At 35.5% G+C, this 17,228-nt stretch overlaps 1 protein-coding gene across 8 annotated transcripts in view; it reads left to right on the top strand.

The window, feature by feature from the left end:
* Nucleotides 1–17,228, top strand: part of STK3 (serine/threonine kinase 3) — a 375,543-nt gene that overhangs the window by 145,691 nt on the left and 212,624 nt on the right. For all 8 annotated transcript variants that reach the window (XM_072773995.1, XM_072773990.1, XM_072773993.1 and 5 more), the window contains one exon: nt 11,984–12,098. In XM_072773995.1, the coding sequence (XP_072630096.1) occupies nt 11,984–12,098 (115 nt within the window). The remainder of the gene's footprint in view (nt 1–11,983; nt 12,099–17,228) is intronic.

The raw sequence follows: 17,228 nt of genomic DNA, 5'->3' as shown, positions 1-17,228 counted from the left end.
TTTCAGGCAGGAGGAAAAGGGAAAAAGCAGGAAAGAATTATCCCAGAAACCCTCAGCTTATGTTTTATTCATCAAAATTGATTGAGTCACATGGCGTCTTACAGCTGCTGATTTAGGGGAGACTGGACACACTGTTACCCCTAATCTAATCAAGGTTCTGTTAGTAAGAGAAAAACTTATTCTTCCAAAAGTATATAAGATGTATATAAGTCCTTTGGCTAATGAGGTGACTGAATAATCCTAGAGGAATTTTGTTTCTTGAGTCTGTTCAGTTTTGCTTTTCTTTAGTGTGTGCTATATATTTAGGTTATGTTGCATATTTCCATTAATTCTGCATAACTGGAAGTTTAAGTGGTTATAGGAAAGTATAATACATTCCTCAGCTCCCTGATCAAAGTATATAATTTGAATTTTCCCAGACCTTGGTATTAATTTGGTAACTTGATAAGAATGTGGTCCCCAGTTTGATGTAGAAGAGGAAAGATTGAGCGTAGAGTAGTGCTAGTCCCATCAGATTTTTTTTTTTAAAGATTTTATTTATTTATTCATGAGAGACAGGCAGAGACACAGGCAGAGGGAGAAGCAGGCTTCATGTAGGGAGACTGACATGGGACTTGATACCAGGTCTCTAGGATCATGCCCTGGGCTGAAGGTGGCGCTAAACCTCTGAGCCACCTGGGCTGCCCCCATCAGATTCTTAATACTTGGGTGTTGCTGTAATTATTTTTATTATTATGGTTAAATGTAATTTAGGGACTAGTGTTGTCCTTTAGAGATTTTAATTGAGTGTGCTCTAGGGAAGGCAGGGTCTCAATTACTACTTGTTATACATATCTTCCTCTAACCTTGGTACATCTTAGGACTGATCAGCTCTTGCTTACATTTCTTTCTTAGCTTCCTGTTCACTTTGCTTTCATTTTTGGCTCTTCCAACTCATTTTCTACCCTAAAGCTAGAGTCATCTTTCTAAAATGGAAACCTAGTCAAACATTCCCAGTTTAAAACCTTAAGTGGTTTTCCTATTGTTTGGATAGGTCCAGTCTCCTAAGGATAGCATATAAGATCCTTTATAATTATGCTTATGTTTCCAATCTTCTCTCTTACCTGTGTTTCTTTTTTAATGTTTACTTGCATTCTCTGTCACCTGACTCTTAAATTCTGTGAATTTGGGATTATATCTTACTAAGTGCTCTTGGACCTTGCCATATAGGGTTATTCAAATACAAGTATTACTGATTCTTGTCTGGGTGATTCAACTGGACAATATCCAGAAGGAACTTCACGTTTAAGATTCTTGGATCAAATTTTTAATTGTTGCAGAGAAGCCTTGCAAATTCTTGTTCTGTTAATGGCATCAGCACTTAGTCTTTCACAACAAAACTAAGAGTCATCTTTGTTTCTTTTTCTGTTACTTCTGATGACACCGTCATACACATTCTCCTTCTGAAATGTCTTCACTATCTTATCCTTACCTCATTCCCTGAGAGGAGTCCTATTTCTTACCACATACAATGCCTAGCATTGTACTTTTTTGTTGAGTGAATGTGAATGGATATGGTATATATAAGGAATATGAAAGAGCCTTATAGGTTGAGGGAACCCTAGGGAAATCTAGTCTTTGTTCTTGTTATATACTTTAAACTACTAAGGGGAAAGAATAAAAGGGGAAGAAAAATGTGAATACATTTCTAGAAATTTTGTATCACTTTATTTATCTTTAATATTTTATTTATTTATTTGACAGAGAGAGAGAAAAAGAGAAAGAGAGAGCACAAGCAGAGGGTGTGGCAGGATGAGGGCAAGAGGGAGAAGTAGGCTCCCCACTGAGTAGGGAGTCTGATGTGGAGCTGGAACCTAGGACTCTGGGATCATTACCTGAGCTGAAGGCAGATGCTTAACTGACTGAGCCACCCAGGTGCCCCATTTTGTACTACTTTATGGCAGAATGCTTTGTATATAGTAGGGATGTCTCAAATATTTGTTGAATGAAATAAATAGATGGATGAAACAATTACTGGTAAAAAATGGCTCATGCCTTTTGGATTTCACTTCCAGATTCAGTATTCATATGAAGTAGTAAAGGATCAGAAAAATTAATAGGTTAAAAGATCCTAAAAATGCTAAAAGATAGGGCAAGTGAAAAATAAAGTAGGAAATGACAGAAACAAGCATTACATTTCAGCTACTACTGGTGTTAATGTAGACGTGTTATGGGAAATTGAAATAAAAGTGATTTGCAAGCAATCAATACAAATTGAAAAATTCCCACTTACAGCTGTAGAATTTGGTTAGAGAAAACAAGATTTGCATTTCTGAAATTGAAATAAAGTCTATTGAGCTAGTTAAGCACTTGGCACATTGTCTTGCTTTCTACACTCTAAAACGAGACCAGAGGGTGTTTAAATTTTCTTTGTTCATTTTAGTAAATATTAAACATGTGTTTAATACTGCATTTTGGCATAAATATTTGAGGAAGCCCATCTGCATTGTTTATTACAGAATCTTTTGTGTCTAGTCCCATGCTTTGCACAGAGTAGACATTTAATAAATATTTGTTGAATATATAAATCATAGAATGTTAATGCTAGACTAGGTCTCTATTAGCTTAGAGTTTTACAGATGTACTCTGTTCTAAGGGAGGTGGGGATATTCTCCTCAAACAGTGAAGAATTGAGCAGAATGAGAAACTTTAGTCATTGCTTTTATCTTTTCTCTATAGCGGGACTCATTCTAAAATTTTATTTGAGGGAAGGGCTCCTGGTGCTAAAGCATATTTTAGAACTATTTTACAGGTAACAGAAAATGAAACCTAGAGCTTTGACATAAATTGTCGAGGATCACACAGCTAGTTAGGGACTGGGATGCTATAATAACTCACATTTGCTGACTCCAGGGCCAGCGCTGAAGAGAGCAAAATCTACACAAAAGATTCCAACAGTTCAAAGTGAAGCACTCTCAAGGCATTGCTAGAGGTGGAGATAGGAGCTGGTCAAATACTTGGAACACACTGTGCTAGATAATGTGGGTACAAGGGAGCCACAGTTGACACAGCTCCTATGTTCCTGGTCTTTACACTTCTCAAGGAACTTCACATATCTAAACCAAGAGAAATGTGTTGTTACCATCAAGGCACACAATCACTTCCTTATTCATTCAACTAATATATATTGAGTACATATTGCTGACAGTAGCCTTTATGTGTTGCTCACAGGAGATACAACAAGAATAAGTCTTAGACTTTAGAGAGACTTTCAGTCAGAAGAGGCAGATAACTAGATGGGCTCTTTTAATACAGTGTGATAAGAGCTGTGATGAGGTAAAGATGGGGTACTGTGTAAGTTGGAAGATAACCTAATATCTTGACATTGAAGATTCAGAGAAAGCTACAAGGTCCTAGAAAGCTAGGAGGTCATACACAAACTGAGTAACTTTGGATGACTTAGATTTGGGGGGCAAAGAGAAGAGGTGATCCATATATTGGGAATAGCACATGTTTAGCTGGGCTGCTCAGAGGCTTCCACCAGTGTACCCTCTCCTACCTGTTCTGTTTGCTGATGTTTCTGGATAAAATCCCATTTAAACACTGTTAGTAAGGGCCTTACTTCCTTCCCCCTCCCCAGAGTTTGAAAATCACCATATTGAAGGATTTGTAATAAACTTTGGCAATTTGTATCAATTCATGTATATGTATATTCATTTTTGGATTGGCCAAGAAATAAATTGCTATGATTTAGGTTTATATTGGGAACAGTTCAGTTTTCATAGGAGAATATTCATATGGCCTTTGTAAAAACACTGTGTTACCCTTCTTAAGTTTAGAACACTATTATGATGGTAGGATGTTAATGAAATTTATGTAATGAAAAATAGCTGTTTCTTAGTATTTTAATTATCACATGCTCATAGGGAAGACTTTAGAAAATATTTGTAAAAAGTCCTATCTGTTAAGGATTCTTGTCCAGAATACACAAAGAATCCTTAAAACTTAACAAGAATACAAAATTAAAAAGTATGCCAAAGACCTTAATAGACACCTTCACAGTGAAGATATACAGGTGGCAAATAAGCATGTGGAAACATGATTCACATCCTATGTCATCAGAGAAATGTAAATTAAAACAACAATGAGATACCACTACACACCTATTAAAAGGAGCCAAATCTGGAATACTGACAAGACCAAATACTGGTGAGGGTGTGGAGCAGAAGGAACTTCCATTCATTGCTGGTGGCCATGCAAAGTAGTACATTCAGTTTAGAAGTCAATTTGGCTGTTTTCATATAAAACTAAGCATACTTTTAACCATATGATCCAGCAGCGGTTGAAAACTTATGTTCAGGGATGCTTGGGTGGCTCAGCAGTTGAGCGTCTGCCTTTGGCTCAGGGCATGATCCCAGAGTCCCAGGATCAAGTCCCACATCGGGCTTCCTGCATGGAGCCTGCTTCTCCCTCTGCCTGTGTCTCTCTCTGCCTCTCTCTCTGTGTGTCTCATAAATAAGTAAATAAAATCTTCAAAAAAAAAAACCCAAAACTTATGTTCACAGAAAAACTTGCACATGTATGGTTATAGCAGCTTGATTTATAATTACCAAAAACTTGGACGCAGCTAAGATGTCATTCAGTAGGTGAGTGCATAAAGAGACAATGGAATGTTTTTCAGCACTAAAGGAAATAAGCTCTCAAACCGGAAACTTAAATGCTTATTATTAAATGAAAGAAGCCAATCAGAAAAGGCTACATACTGTATGACTCCCACTATTTGACATTCCGGAAAAGACAAAACTATGGAGACAATAAAAGGATCAGTGGTTGCTAGGTGTTAGAAGGGTGGAAAGGATTTTTAGGGCAGTGAAACTACTGTGTATGATAATATAGTGGTGGATATAATCAGTATACATTTGTCCAAACCCACAGAATATATAGCACCTAATATGAACATTAAGGTACAGTAGGACTTTGGATGTTAAGAATGTGTTAGTATAGATTAGATTCATCAGTTGTATAAAATGTACTACTCAGGAGGGGGATGCTGATGATGGGAGAAGCTATGCATGAGTGGGGGCAGGGAGTGTCTGGGAGATCTCTATCTTTCACTTAATTTTGGTGTGAACCTAAATCTGCTCTAAAAAATAAAAATAAAAATACTTTTAACAATACGTGGTTTTGTTCAATTAAGATAAATTCAACTTGTATAAAAATGTTAATTTTTAGGCAGTAAAAATTAATGTTTGAATTTCTACAAGAAGCTTAAACATAATGATTCACTACAAATAATTTGTACCATGAATAATGTTTATATAAGGTGCAAATAGACAAGAAGAGTTTGTAGTGCTTCTTCCATTTTTCTCTCTGTTTTTTTTCTTCTCATTTTATACTGTTTCTATTTTGAATCACAATACTAGAGGAAGACTGTCAGGATAAAGGGTGTAGAGGAGGTGTGAAAAGGAGATAGGAATAGAAAGGATATAGTCTTTAGGCACAGGATGAGAGGCAACACTGCCCCCTCCCCCCAGAAAAGTTCTGGAAGATGATACATAGTCTCACTGGGTTGAAGGTGTTAAATAGGGGAAGGGAAATGAATATACGGGACAGGAGAAGGAAGCAGTGGGAGATGGCATAGGAAAGGAATGGAACATGGCTCATGATTGTCACACCAGTTATCAAGGCATCATGTTTCACCTTTGCTTCTGGGTGTATGCAGTAATTTGACTTGAGTCTTTCTTGTCCCTCCACCCAGTGGAATTTTCTAAGTCATATTTGGCTATTTAGCAGGCCAAAAATATACGGAATTGCTGGGTTCTCATATGTCATGTAAATCTGTACAGAGGCTTAGTCAAGATTCTTAGGAATTGTGGCTGAATTTAAATTTTTTGTGTTGCTTAAAATTCTATAAATAACAGAGCTTTTGTCTTGAAGGAAACTGCCTCCTCTCTAGTGTTTTAAGAATCAACGTGTGGTTAAAAAAACAGATGTTAGGGTATCTAAATAACTGTATAGTTAACTTGCCAGCTGAAATGAATAGTGTCACCTGACAGTCTTTCGTAGGATAATCCTCTTTAAATGCTATTCAATTGTATTATTTTCTTGCATAAACTTTTTTTTTTAATATTTTATTTATTTATTCATGAGAGACACAAAGAGAGGCAGAGACATAGGCAGAGGGAGAAGCAGGCTCCATGCAGGAGCCTAATGTGGGACTCAATCCTGGAACTCCGGAATCACGTCCTGAGCCGAAGGCAGACGCGCAGCTGCTGAGCCACCCAGGCGTCCCTTGCATAAACTTCTTCAGGGATTCCCCATTGCCTTGACTGGCTTTTCTTGTCACCAAAGTTTACCCATTTTTCTCCCTTGCTTTTGCCATTAGTTCATATATGTTGTTCAGTGAAAGCCAATTATTTTAAAATGATACATGAATGAATGATGAATGAATTTGAATGAATGATATCTATGTCAGTGGAAACAGCTTGAGTTAGAAATCCCAGATCTTGAACTCTCTGAGCATATTTATATCTGTAATTTTTTTTAATGACAACTTTAAATTTTAATCTTAATTTGCCAGTCTTAAATTTGTGTTCAGTTTGCGGTTGAAAGGAGGCATAGTGAATAAAACACGGAAGACGACTTGCTTCCTGTTTCCTAACTTGCCAGTCTATATCATTATCAAATTCTGTTGAATGTACCTTGAAAATATCTCTTGGGTTTGTTCTCTTTTCTTTTATTCCCACTCCAATTTACCACATCTCTTTTTAAAAATGTAGATTGTATTATTATTTTTTGGTTTGGTGAGACCAGTGGGTCAGGAGATAAATTGTTATAGATCCTAAGAGATGTAAGCCTGCTATGCAAGGAAGGCTTATACAGGGAAGCACTAAGGTCAGTTAGGAGGCAGAGGGAGAGAATGGAAAACATGGGCAAGAGCTTTTATCATGGTTCTGTGGGAAGGAATGGATGAGATAAGGTGAACAGGTTTAGGATTGGTTAGTTTGAATGATTTCAATGGGTTCTGGGGTGTAGGGTAATCACTAGTTGTCTGGTATATGGCTCTGGGTTGATGAGGTTAGGGAAATAGTGGCTCTTGGAGGTGGTTGGCAATATGGACTTCTAATTGGTTTGCTTGGGGATATGGACTCCTGATTGGGTACACTCATAGGTGTTATCTCTAGGAATGGGCTAATCCCAAGAAGGATGGTGGTGGAGGTCTTGTCAGCAGGTCCCAGAGTCAAAGTATCACAAATACAAAAAATAAAATGATAGGCCCAGTACAATTTCTTGTGTGCGTAGATTAACATAATCTTCCAATTGTTCTGCCTGTATTTATATTTGCTTTCCTATAATCTAGCTTTGATGTAGCAGCCAGAAAAATCTTTATAAATTAGGTCATGTTATTGCTCTGCTTAAAATTCTTCTCAGATCTTCTTTTATATATCTAATAAAGCCCAATTTCCTCACTTTGGTTTTGATGCCCTTCATTTACTAGGCTCCCGCATCCATCTGCAACTATATTGTATTCAACCGTATTCTTCACTTACTTTATTCTAGGCACACTGATCTTTTGATTTCTTGAGAATGATTTGCTCTTTCTCTCCTCAGGGCCTTTGCACAGATAGTTCTTTGTGCCTGGATGCTCTTTATCTGGTTAATTTCCAGCCGACCTTTGAATCTTACCTTAAATGTTATTCTTTTGGGAAGGCCTATATTAGGTCCTTTCTGTTGATTTTTCTGTGATTATTCATTTGTTCACTTATTCACTGCTTTCTTTTGTACATATAAGAAGGGGGGTACTGCTGGTAAAATGGAAAGCAAACCAGATTGGCACCTAATCTCATGGAGCTTCTTCTGGAGGAGGCAGATAAAGTCAGTGACAAAGTAACTATAAGATATTATAAATGGTTTAAAATTTTAAAAGAAGTATTGATGTAAAAAAAAAAAAAGAGGTATTGATGTAGAAGCTATCAGAATATGACCAATTGTAGGTCACTGTTGTATATAAACTTTTGTGGTTAAACAATTTTGTTCTTTTCCAAATCTAAATTATAATCTACAGCCATTCAATAGAGGGGGAATATTTTATTGTTAAAGCTCACTCCTGTCTACTTTCAAAGCTTTTCCATATACTTTAGTGCTTCCCAAGTCAGAGAATACCATAAAATATGAGTATTATTCCATTCTTTCATATGAACGAAGAACAGTTTTATTTGGATAAATGATGAATGCAAAATAAAGTTTCAAGCTTTATTTTGAAACTCAGGGCAGCCCCTCACCTTTTAAAAATTTTTATTTATTTATTCTAAAAGATTTTATTTATTTATTCATGCTAGACACAGAGAGGGAGGAGAGAGATAGGCAGGGGGAGAAACAGGCTCCCTGCAGGGAGCCCAATGTGGGACTCAATCCTGGAACTCTGCGATCATGCCCTGAGCCAAAGGCAGATGCTCAACCACTGAGCCACCCAGGCTTTTTTTTTAAACCACAGTTAGTAATTGTATTTATCTGCGGATTTACTTCTCTAGTACCAGTGTATTTCATGTGTGTGCTCTGTGAGAATCAGAATTGTGTTTGTGCAGTTCACCACTGCATATTGAACATCTGGCTTAAGCAGAGGGTCAATGAATAAATGATAGAAACTATATTCAGGCAAATGTCCTTAATGTGGCTGTTTAGCCCTACCTGCTTGAATGCTTTTCTAGGTTAAAATTATTGAGGCTGTGGTTTATGATATAGAACTGTTGGACCTTGATCTGTGTACTTGTGTATTAGAATGGACCACAAAGTATTTTTTTTTAAAGATTTTATTTATGTATTCATGAGAGATACAGAGAGGCAGAGACATAGGCAGAAGGAGAAGCAGGCTCCCTCTGGGGAGCCTGATGTGGGACTCAATCCCAGGACCCTAGGATCATGACCTGAGCCAAAGGCAGATGCTTAACCACTGAGCCCCACCCCCCCCAGGTGCCCCACAAAGTATTTTTTTTCTTTTTTTAGATTTTATTTATTTATTCATGAGAGACTTATGAGAGTCTTATGAGACTTATGAGACTCTCTAATTATTCATGAGAGAGAGAGGCAGAGACACAGAGGGAGAAGCAGGCTCCACACAGGGAGCCTGATGTGGAACTCGATCTCGGGTCTCCAGGATCACTTCCTGGGCTGAAGGTGGCGCTAAACCTCTGAGCCACCTGGGCTGCCCCCCACAAATTATTTTTTGAAGAGAATTTTACTTGTCCCCAAAGCTGTCCTCTTGACTCACTCTTATTTTTTTTTTTAATTTTATTTATTTATTCATGAGAGACAGAGACAGAGAGAGAGAGAAAGAGAGAGAGAGAGAGGCAGAGACACAGGTGGAGAGAGAAACAGGCTCCATGCAGGGAGCCCAACGTGGGACTCAATCCCGGGTCTCCAGGATCATGCCCTGGGCTGAAGGCAGGTGCTAAACCGCTGAGCCACCCAGGGATCCCTTGACCCTTCTCCCTTGTTAAAGAGAGATAGGGTTGCTTTTTCAGGTAGCCACCCACGTTAGAATCCCTAATTTTCCTAAGGGCTGTCAGTCCTGCCCTTAGACCTGCAAGATAAAATATATGTTTTCTTTGTGTTTTTCAGTCAACATAATCCTGAATTCATTGCTACTTAATTTTGAATGAGAAGGTTAATATTTAAAGAAGTTCTTTGAAGGATATTCTTCTGGAGTGAGGTTTAACTGTGGGCCAGTATCAGAGTTGCCAATAGAACTTTTAAAAGATCTACTGAGGGTAGCCCGGGTGGCTCAGCGGTTTAGCGCTGCCTTCAGCCCGGGTGGGATGTGATCCTGGAGACCCGGGATCGAGTCCCACATCGGGCTCCCTGCATGGAGCCTGCTTCTCCCTATGCCTCTGTCTCTGCCTCTCTCTCTGTTTCTCATGAATAAATAAGATTTTTGGAAAAAAAAAAAAAAAGACCTACTGAAATTGGAATCCCTAAGGTGTGGGACCTGGGTCACAGGTGTTTCCGATGCATAGTCAGGTGTGTAGGAGCAGTACTCCCTGGAAAGGTTTCTACACTGGTACTTACACCCCAAAAACGTGTATGTAAAGAAGACATTTTTATGTTTCCCATAGGTTGAAGTTCTGGGTGTGTTAAAGATCAGTTTCATTTGTTTGTAAACAAGCACTTTTGTTCAGTGGTTCAGTGAACACTGAGGAATTTCTGATATTTGCTTTCCATTGCCAGCACCTACCAGAGTTGAATATGTCTGCAAATTTAAGGTGTGAGGTGGGGAGTAATGAGAGATATGGGTGGAGAGGTAGATTTTGAAAGCTCTTGTATGTGATAAAGAGCAGTTAAGATCTTTTCCTTTTAGTAATGGAGAGGCATTGGAGGTTTTCTTTTTTAAGTAAAATTTTCTTTTTTTTTTTTAATGGGAGAACAATATGCCAGTTTATTTTACTTCTATTTTAAAGGAAGGTAGTAACCTTGTCAACTATATGGAACATAGATTTGAATGGGGGAGAAAACTATGACAAGGTGACCAGTTGGGAAGCAAGTCTATACAAGAGGTAACCAGGAGCAGAAGGATAAAAAAGGATTGAATCCTAGCTTTGTAGGTACCTTTTTAGTTTAAATACTTAAGCTTCAACCAGTCTACTCTACCCTTGACTTGAAGACTTAGTGAAAATTAAAGGCTCCACTGAGAAGTCTTCCCTGATTGCTTTCTTTTGAGCTCTTTTTTGGTGGTCTCTTTATGTCATATTTTGTAATACTTCCTTTTATTATTATTTTTTGCTAATTTGATTTTTATGTTTTATTTATCTTACACTGATGCCACTTTTCATGATAAACGCTACTGGTTAAAAATATCTTTTGAACAAGTTGTCCTCTATGCCATTCTTGTTTTTTTTCCCTTTCTATTTTGTGCCTTTACTTATAGTTTTTCTTTTTCCTAGAATGTTCTTATCTCTTCTCCACTCATATTGAAGAGTTTTAACCTTTCTTTCATAGTTCAAATCCCTCCCTTACTACAGGTTCTTTCTGCTGGCCCTGCCATTTCCTTATTTTAGTTCTTGTGGTATTTAAGCTGTCTACTACTTAGTTTATGCTACTTTTATTTTTATCTTACGTATTCTATGAATATGGTACTCTGCCTCTTTGAGTTGGGCAAGATGTCTTACATATCAGTGTATATAGCTTGCTCTTAGTAAATATTAAATAAATATTAAATATTAAATAAATAAATATATGACACTCTGTCCCTTTCTAAGTCTTCCTAAAAACAGGCTATAAACATAGTTTATTCTGCTCTGAAAGACATAAAACTTCAGAAATATTTTAAATTAAAGGATGCCTGGGTGGCTCAGCAGTTGAGTGCCTTTGGCTTGGGGCATGATCCTGGAGTCCTAGGATCTAGTCCCACATTGGGCTCCTGAATGGAGCCTGCTTCTCCCTCTGCCTGTGTCTCTGCCTCTCTCCTCTCTCTCTGTGTCTCTCATGAATAAATAAATAAAATCTTTTCTTTAAATAAATATTTTAAATGATTAATTTTAGTAATCTGAATTTAAAGCAAAAATAGTTGTAATTACTTATCTCTGGAATTTTTAAGGCCCAAATAAAAGAGAATTGAAAATAATTTTGTTGACTTTGTTGAATTAGAGTATTTTAGAGTTGAGTATTAATATCTGAGTGCAAACTCCCTTAAAGATTTATATTTAAAATGCTTTAGTTAAAGGACAATATTTTCATTTGTTCCTTATGTTATATACCAAGTTCTTTGCCAGAACCAAGCCTTATGTTCTTGGGAATCACTCAAAGCACTTGGGCCTACTCTGCTTTGTAATCCTGTTAAATTTCATCCGTGAATTAAAACCTAATTATATAAACCCTACATATAGACAATTTGATGTACAATAGATATTTACTTATTGGAACATTATGAAATGTTGAAAATACTTATATTGGGATTAAGAAATAATTTTCTTTGGAAATTAAGTTTAATTGTGTATATATTTTTCTTTAGCCCATATGTTGTAAAGTACTATGGCAGTTATTTTAAGAACACAGACCTCTGGATTGTTATGGAGTACTGCGGCGCTGGCTCTGTCTCGGACATAATTAGATTACGAAACAAGACAGTAAGTATTTTTAAATTGTTTTGCTAATCTCATTTCTAAAGATTCATGCTTAGCAATCTAACTAGGTAGTATTTTGTTACAAAGAAAATATCAGTGTGAAAAAAGAAAAGGTTTTACATTGTGAAAGGATCTAGTATGAGGTCTGAGAACTAGCATATATCTTTGTATGGCAAATTTGAGAGTCATATGATTGTTTATTTGTTAGGAAATTTTTGATAAGTCACCTAGAATCTACCAGGTACTCCACTTCTTCATTTGGAATCAGTATGTATATTCTTTATTAATGTGAGTTCAATAAATTATGGCTAGAGTTTTATTTCAAGTTCATAATATTTATAGTATTTCTTTATGTTTTCTGTGTTATAATCTGTGGTAAACAATTAAGGTTTTATGTTTCTGAATGTTAAAAAATAATACAAAAACATTTTTTGTCTTTATTTTCCCAAATATTGTTAGGGGGTTTGAAAATGACAAAGCTAGCTCATAATTGTGTGTGTGTCTGTGAATTCAGGTTAGTGAAATGTGTTATTTAATAATAGCTTTTTTTTAAAAAAAAATATTTTTATTTATTTATTCATGAGAGACACATTGAGAGAGAGAGAGGGAGGCAGGCTCCATGAAGGGATTCGGATGCCGGACTCGATTGGGGGACTCCTGATCATGCCCTGGGTCAAAGGCAGGTGCTAAACTGTTGAGCCACCTAGGGATCACCAATAATAGCTTTTTATGGTTATGCTTTAACCATAAGTAAGAGCTATTAACAAAATTATTTACTTTATGCTAGAAGTGCATCTAATTTACTTGGATATAAGGACAAAAGTGACCTTTTTATCTGTGAATGAGTAAGAATAATAATCAGTGAAATAATTTATAATACTGTAGAACAGTAACCTAATTACTACATGACATTATTGTATGTTGTCAGACATATTTAAGTAAAATACATTCAGAAAAATACTTAACTACTTGAGTCAATTAGTGGTTAACCAGAATCATTTTAAGGTTTGATTGGGGAAGTACGTTGTAAGTTTATCCTACTAATTTTTTTTTCTGTTAGAGAAAATAAAGTAAATATGATTTCTTTTTGAAGAAGTGAAATAGAACTTAAAATAATCCCTGTTTTGACAGGATGAATTAGGTGATTTGTGACATTCTAATTATATATTTTAGAATTTCTATGGTGCTTAACTAGTATTTATGTAAATCAGATGACTCTTGAGTGACAGAACAGTGCTCTAATTGAAAATAATTATACTTTAGAGAAGTGTTTAAAAATCATTTCAGGGCTAAACTTAGTACACTTGGTATTTAAAATTATCAAGTATTAGATATATGAAATAATACTTTCTATCAAGTATAGAAATATATGAAATGGAAAATCTGTTTTCTTGGTTTTAAATGTAAATATTACCATTGTGAATAGATAGGAAATATTTTATTCAAGTACTTTATTATGTTGTTGCCAGTAATGGCAAACTGTGAAGGTATAGTATAGTTCTAAAATATGGATATGGATGAATCATTATCCTCAGGAATCTTCTTTGCCAGTTAGCAAAGGGAATATTTTACCCTACTCACATTCATTTTTGGAAGATAGAATCCACTGAATATGTATGAGGAGTCCTACATTTGGAGTAATTTGTTATTCTCACAGAACAGTTATCCTTGAGTTTGGAGTTAATGGGAGAATTTGATTCCCAGTTGCCTTGATAACAGCTCCTGTTAGATCTCAAGAATATTTGCATCCTGCTTTTCTTTTATATATATATATATATATATATATATATATATATATATATAAAAGAATATATATATATATATGTATATATATATTATTGAAAAAGAGAAAAGAGTACTACTACTGGGAAGGTTAGCAATATAAAGATTTGTATCTTTTTTTATTTAATGACTAGGCATTGTAAGTATTTGATCATTTTATAGGAATGATCACTGGAGTGATAGTCCTCTTGTCTGAATTTCAAGGGTGTGACTGTTACCTGTTAATCGACTGGCTTTTAGAAATGTGACCAGTGAAACAGTTGTCCTTGATCTGTTAAAACTCAATTGTTTTCATGGTCACAGAACAATCAATTTTTTCCTTAGGGTACGGGAACTTTTTCTTTTTTAGAGTTTATATGCTCTTTTGTTTTTGTTACATGGTTGTTTCTTTTAATTTATTGATTTAGTGCATCTATTTAATTCATTTTAAACAGCACAGGACATTCTTCTTTTTATTTATACTGTCAGTTTTTTTGCTTTTTGTTCTATATTTCCTATATTTCACAGTTGCTTGAAGAACATGTTCTTCAATGCTCTCTTTTATGTGGGTATGATGGCGATAGGTAAAAATGTTACTTAACTTCATTTTTTGAATGATATAATTGCTGGGTAAAGAATTCTAGGTTGGCAGTTTCTTTTCATTTTTGATTTAAAAGTAATGACTTTTGGAAGACCACTCAAGTAATGTACTTTTTGTAGAATTGTGCTTGTCTTTGAAAGATACTTCATTAGGAATGAAGTATTGCTGAATTTTAATTATCAGTTGATATCTGGTATTGATGAAATATTTTCTTGAAAATTAAAGGTATAGGATAAAACAAATCTGATTAAGTTACATACCTATAAAAAATTTAAGTTCATTTGTTTAGCTTAAAATACAGTGCTGTTTATGTCTTACCTCCCTCTTCTCTGTGCAGTTTCATAACTTGTCACTTTTATTATGCACTTTAGAATAGAAATGGCTCCTAGAATAGAGACTGGATTCATATTATGGTGTTTTTGTAAATGTTATTACCTCATCTTTTCTTCCACCATTGAGTGCTTGCCTTTACCCCAGGCTTTGCCTAGTGAATTTGTATCTATGAGGGACCAGCTAACATCACATCTGCTCTGGAACTTTTTCTGTTTTCCTGAGTAGTTTCTTATATAATTGGTTGATTAATTAATTAGGTAAGTCTTTACTGTATATTCACACATAAAGAAAGGGCATAATAAATTCTAGCTACTATTATTATTATAATTTTTACTATTATTAATTTTTTTTCACATATTTTGACCAGTAAGTAGCCTTTGCACCTTTTATATGTGTATTGGCTCGTTTATTCCTTTTTGTGCTTATCTTTTTGTTATTGTTGTTGGCACTTTTCTTAATAGTTTTCAGGATTGTCTGACAGTTTGCTGGTGATTGTATGCGTGCTTCATATATTTTAAAAGTCATAAAACCAGTTATCTTATTGTCAGAATAGATATTAAAAAAGGAGCTTCAAAATATCTCTTCCAGAGGTTTTATACTTTGGCCTATACTTTTCCTTTGGGAAACATCCAAGAAAAGATAAAGGCATAGAATTAGGTGTAGGAGTTAGTTAGGAATATTCCAGTAATTGGAATTGAGGCTGAGCAGCAAAGGGTTGGAATTATATCTGTTTAAATGGTGCTGTGTACCATGGGGCAGATCAGAGTTGGCATTTGAGCTGGTAATGAATGGTAATTGTGCTAATCAGTGGTATTGGTACTAGAGATAGGATGAAGGTTAAACCCTTTTGTATTCTAGTGGGTGCTAAAAGTTTCTCTGAGTCTTCTGGTTGCATTATGAATAAAAATCACTGTTTAGTTAGTATTCATTGACTCCTTCAGCTACTAAATGTTGGGAGATCTATAAACATATGTGAGTTAAATCCTCTGATTTCTGTGATCAAATTCACAAACAACTCAAGTCCTAATATTGTATATTTTAGCAATTGACTATTTTTCAAAAATAATTACATTGTTTTGACCCATCTTTTAAGTGTGGTGAAACCTATGTGTAGATAACCCTGCTGTGGTACCCAGAAGTCACATTTAATTAGTCAGCTCTTAGTGTTTAGGAAGATAGTTGCAGTTGCCTTCCCCTACCATAAGCCACCCAAGGACAGACATTTTTATAATTCATTATGGAAATATTACAAGTCCTGGAGTAGCTTCTGGCATCTAACAAAGCTTTGATAAATGTTTGTTGAACTGAAACAGGATCAATTCCTTGGCTGCTTGTCCTATGAATATAAAGCAACTCTCCTCATCTATTAAGTGTTCTATTTTTGTAGTCTAATATTGTAATAAATAATATATTTATGGGAATAAGTTTGAAGATTTCCTTGTGAAGAAATATTTTAAAATGAATATATTTTATATCAGTTATCACTTAACATCTAAACATTTATGCATTTCAAGTATCATATACTGCAAAGTGGAAATACACAACTCTATGAAATTGAAGCTTTTTTTTTAATTAATTAATTTATTTATTTATGATAGTCACAGAGAGAGAGAGAGAGAGAGAGAGAGGCAGAGACACAGGCAGAGGGAGAAGCAGGCTCCATGCACCAGGAGCCCGATGTGGGATTTGATCCTGGGTCTCCAGGATCGCACCCTGGGCCAAAGGCAGGTGCTAAACCACTGCGCCACCCAGGGATCCCGAAATTGAAGCTTTTAAAAAGTAGATTATATTTTTGAGGCTTTCACAATGGTCTTTATGTAATTGTTAAGCTGTGCCTTGACATATGGAAGAAAATGGAGTCTCTGTGTTAGACATCTGTCGTGTACTTGGGAAAGTTTTAAGAAAATAAAGTTTTGAGGTTATTCTCTCCCATTTTGGCCCATTTTTTTATTTGACCACTTACTTTAATTTAACCTAGCACTATGGATTTTAGTTTTGGCTTTTTCATAGACTAGTTTTATGATCTGAGCAAGTCATTTACCTGACAGAGACTTTAGCTTCCTATCTGTTAAATAATAAACAACATCTATATTGCTTTACATTTTACTTGGCAGTTTTATTTACACTTCAGTTGAATGGAAAGGTTCAAAACATTTATGGATCTAGGCACAGGGCTCTTCAGTAGAGGTACAAATAACTTTAATAAATTTAAGAAATTTTGCTGTTGTTGCATTGTTGAGGTAATACCTATATAAAAAGCTGATTTTGACTCTCTTTATATATAAAGAGTTATTAAAATTCTTTAGGAGCAGTAAAGGAAAAGCACTTAGCCTAACACAGAAGTTCAGAGAAAGCTCCTTAGGAGATAAAACTGCTTAATAGATTCTTGGAAGAGGAGGAGTCATGTTATCATTAGAATGCAAGCTCCCCCAGGGCAG

This window comes from Canis lupus, chromosome 14 (genome assembly GCF_048164855.1).
Source record: "Canis lupus baileyi chromosome 14, mCanLup2.hap1, whole genome shotgun sequence".
Lineage (NCBI taxonomy): Eukaryota > Metazoa > Chordata > Mammalia > Carnivora > Canidae > Canis > Canis lupus.
Note: the sequence above shows the minus strand (reverse complement) of the source record. Positions and strands in the feature narration are given on the sequence as shown.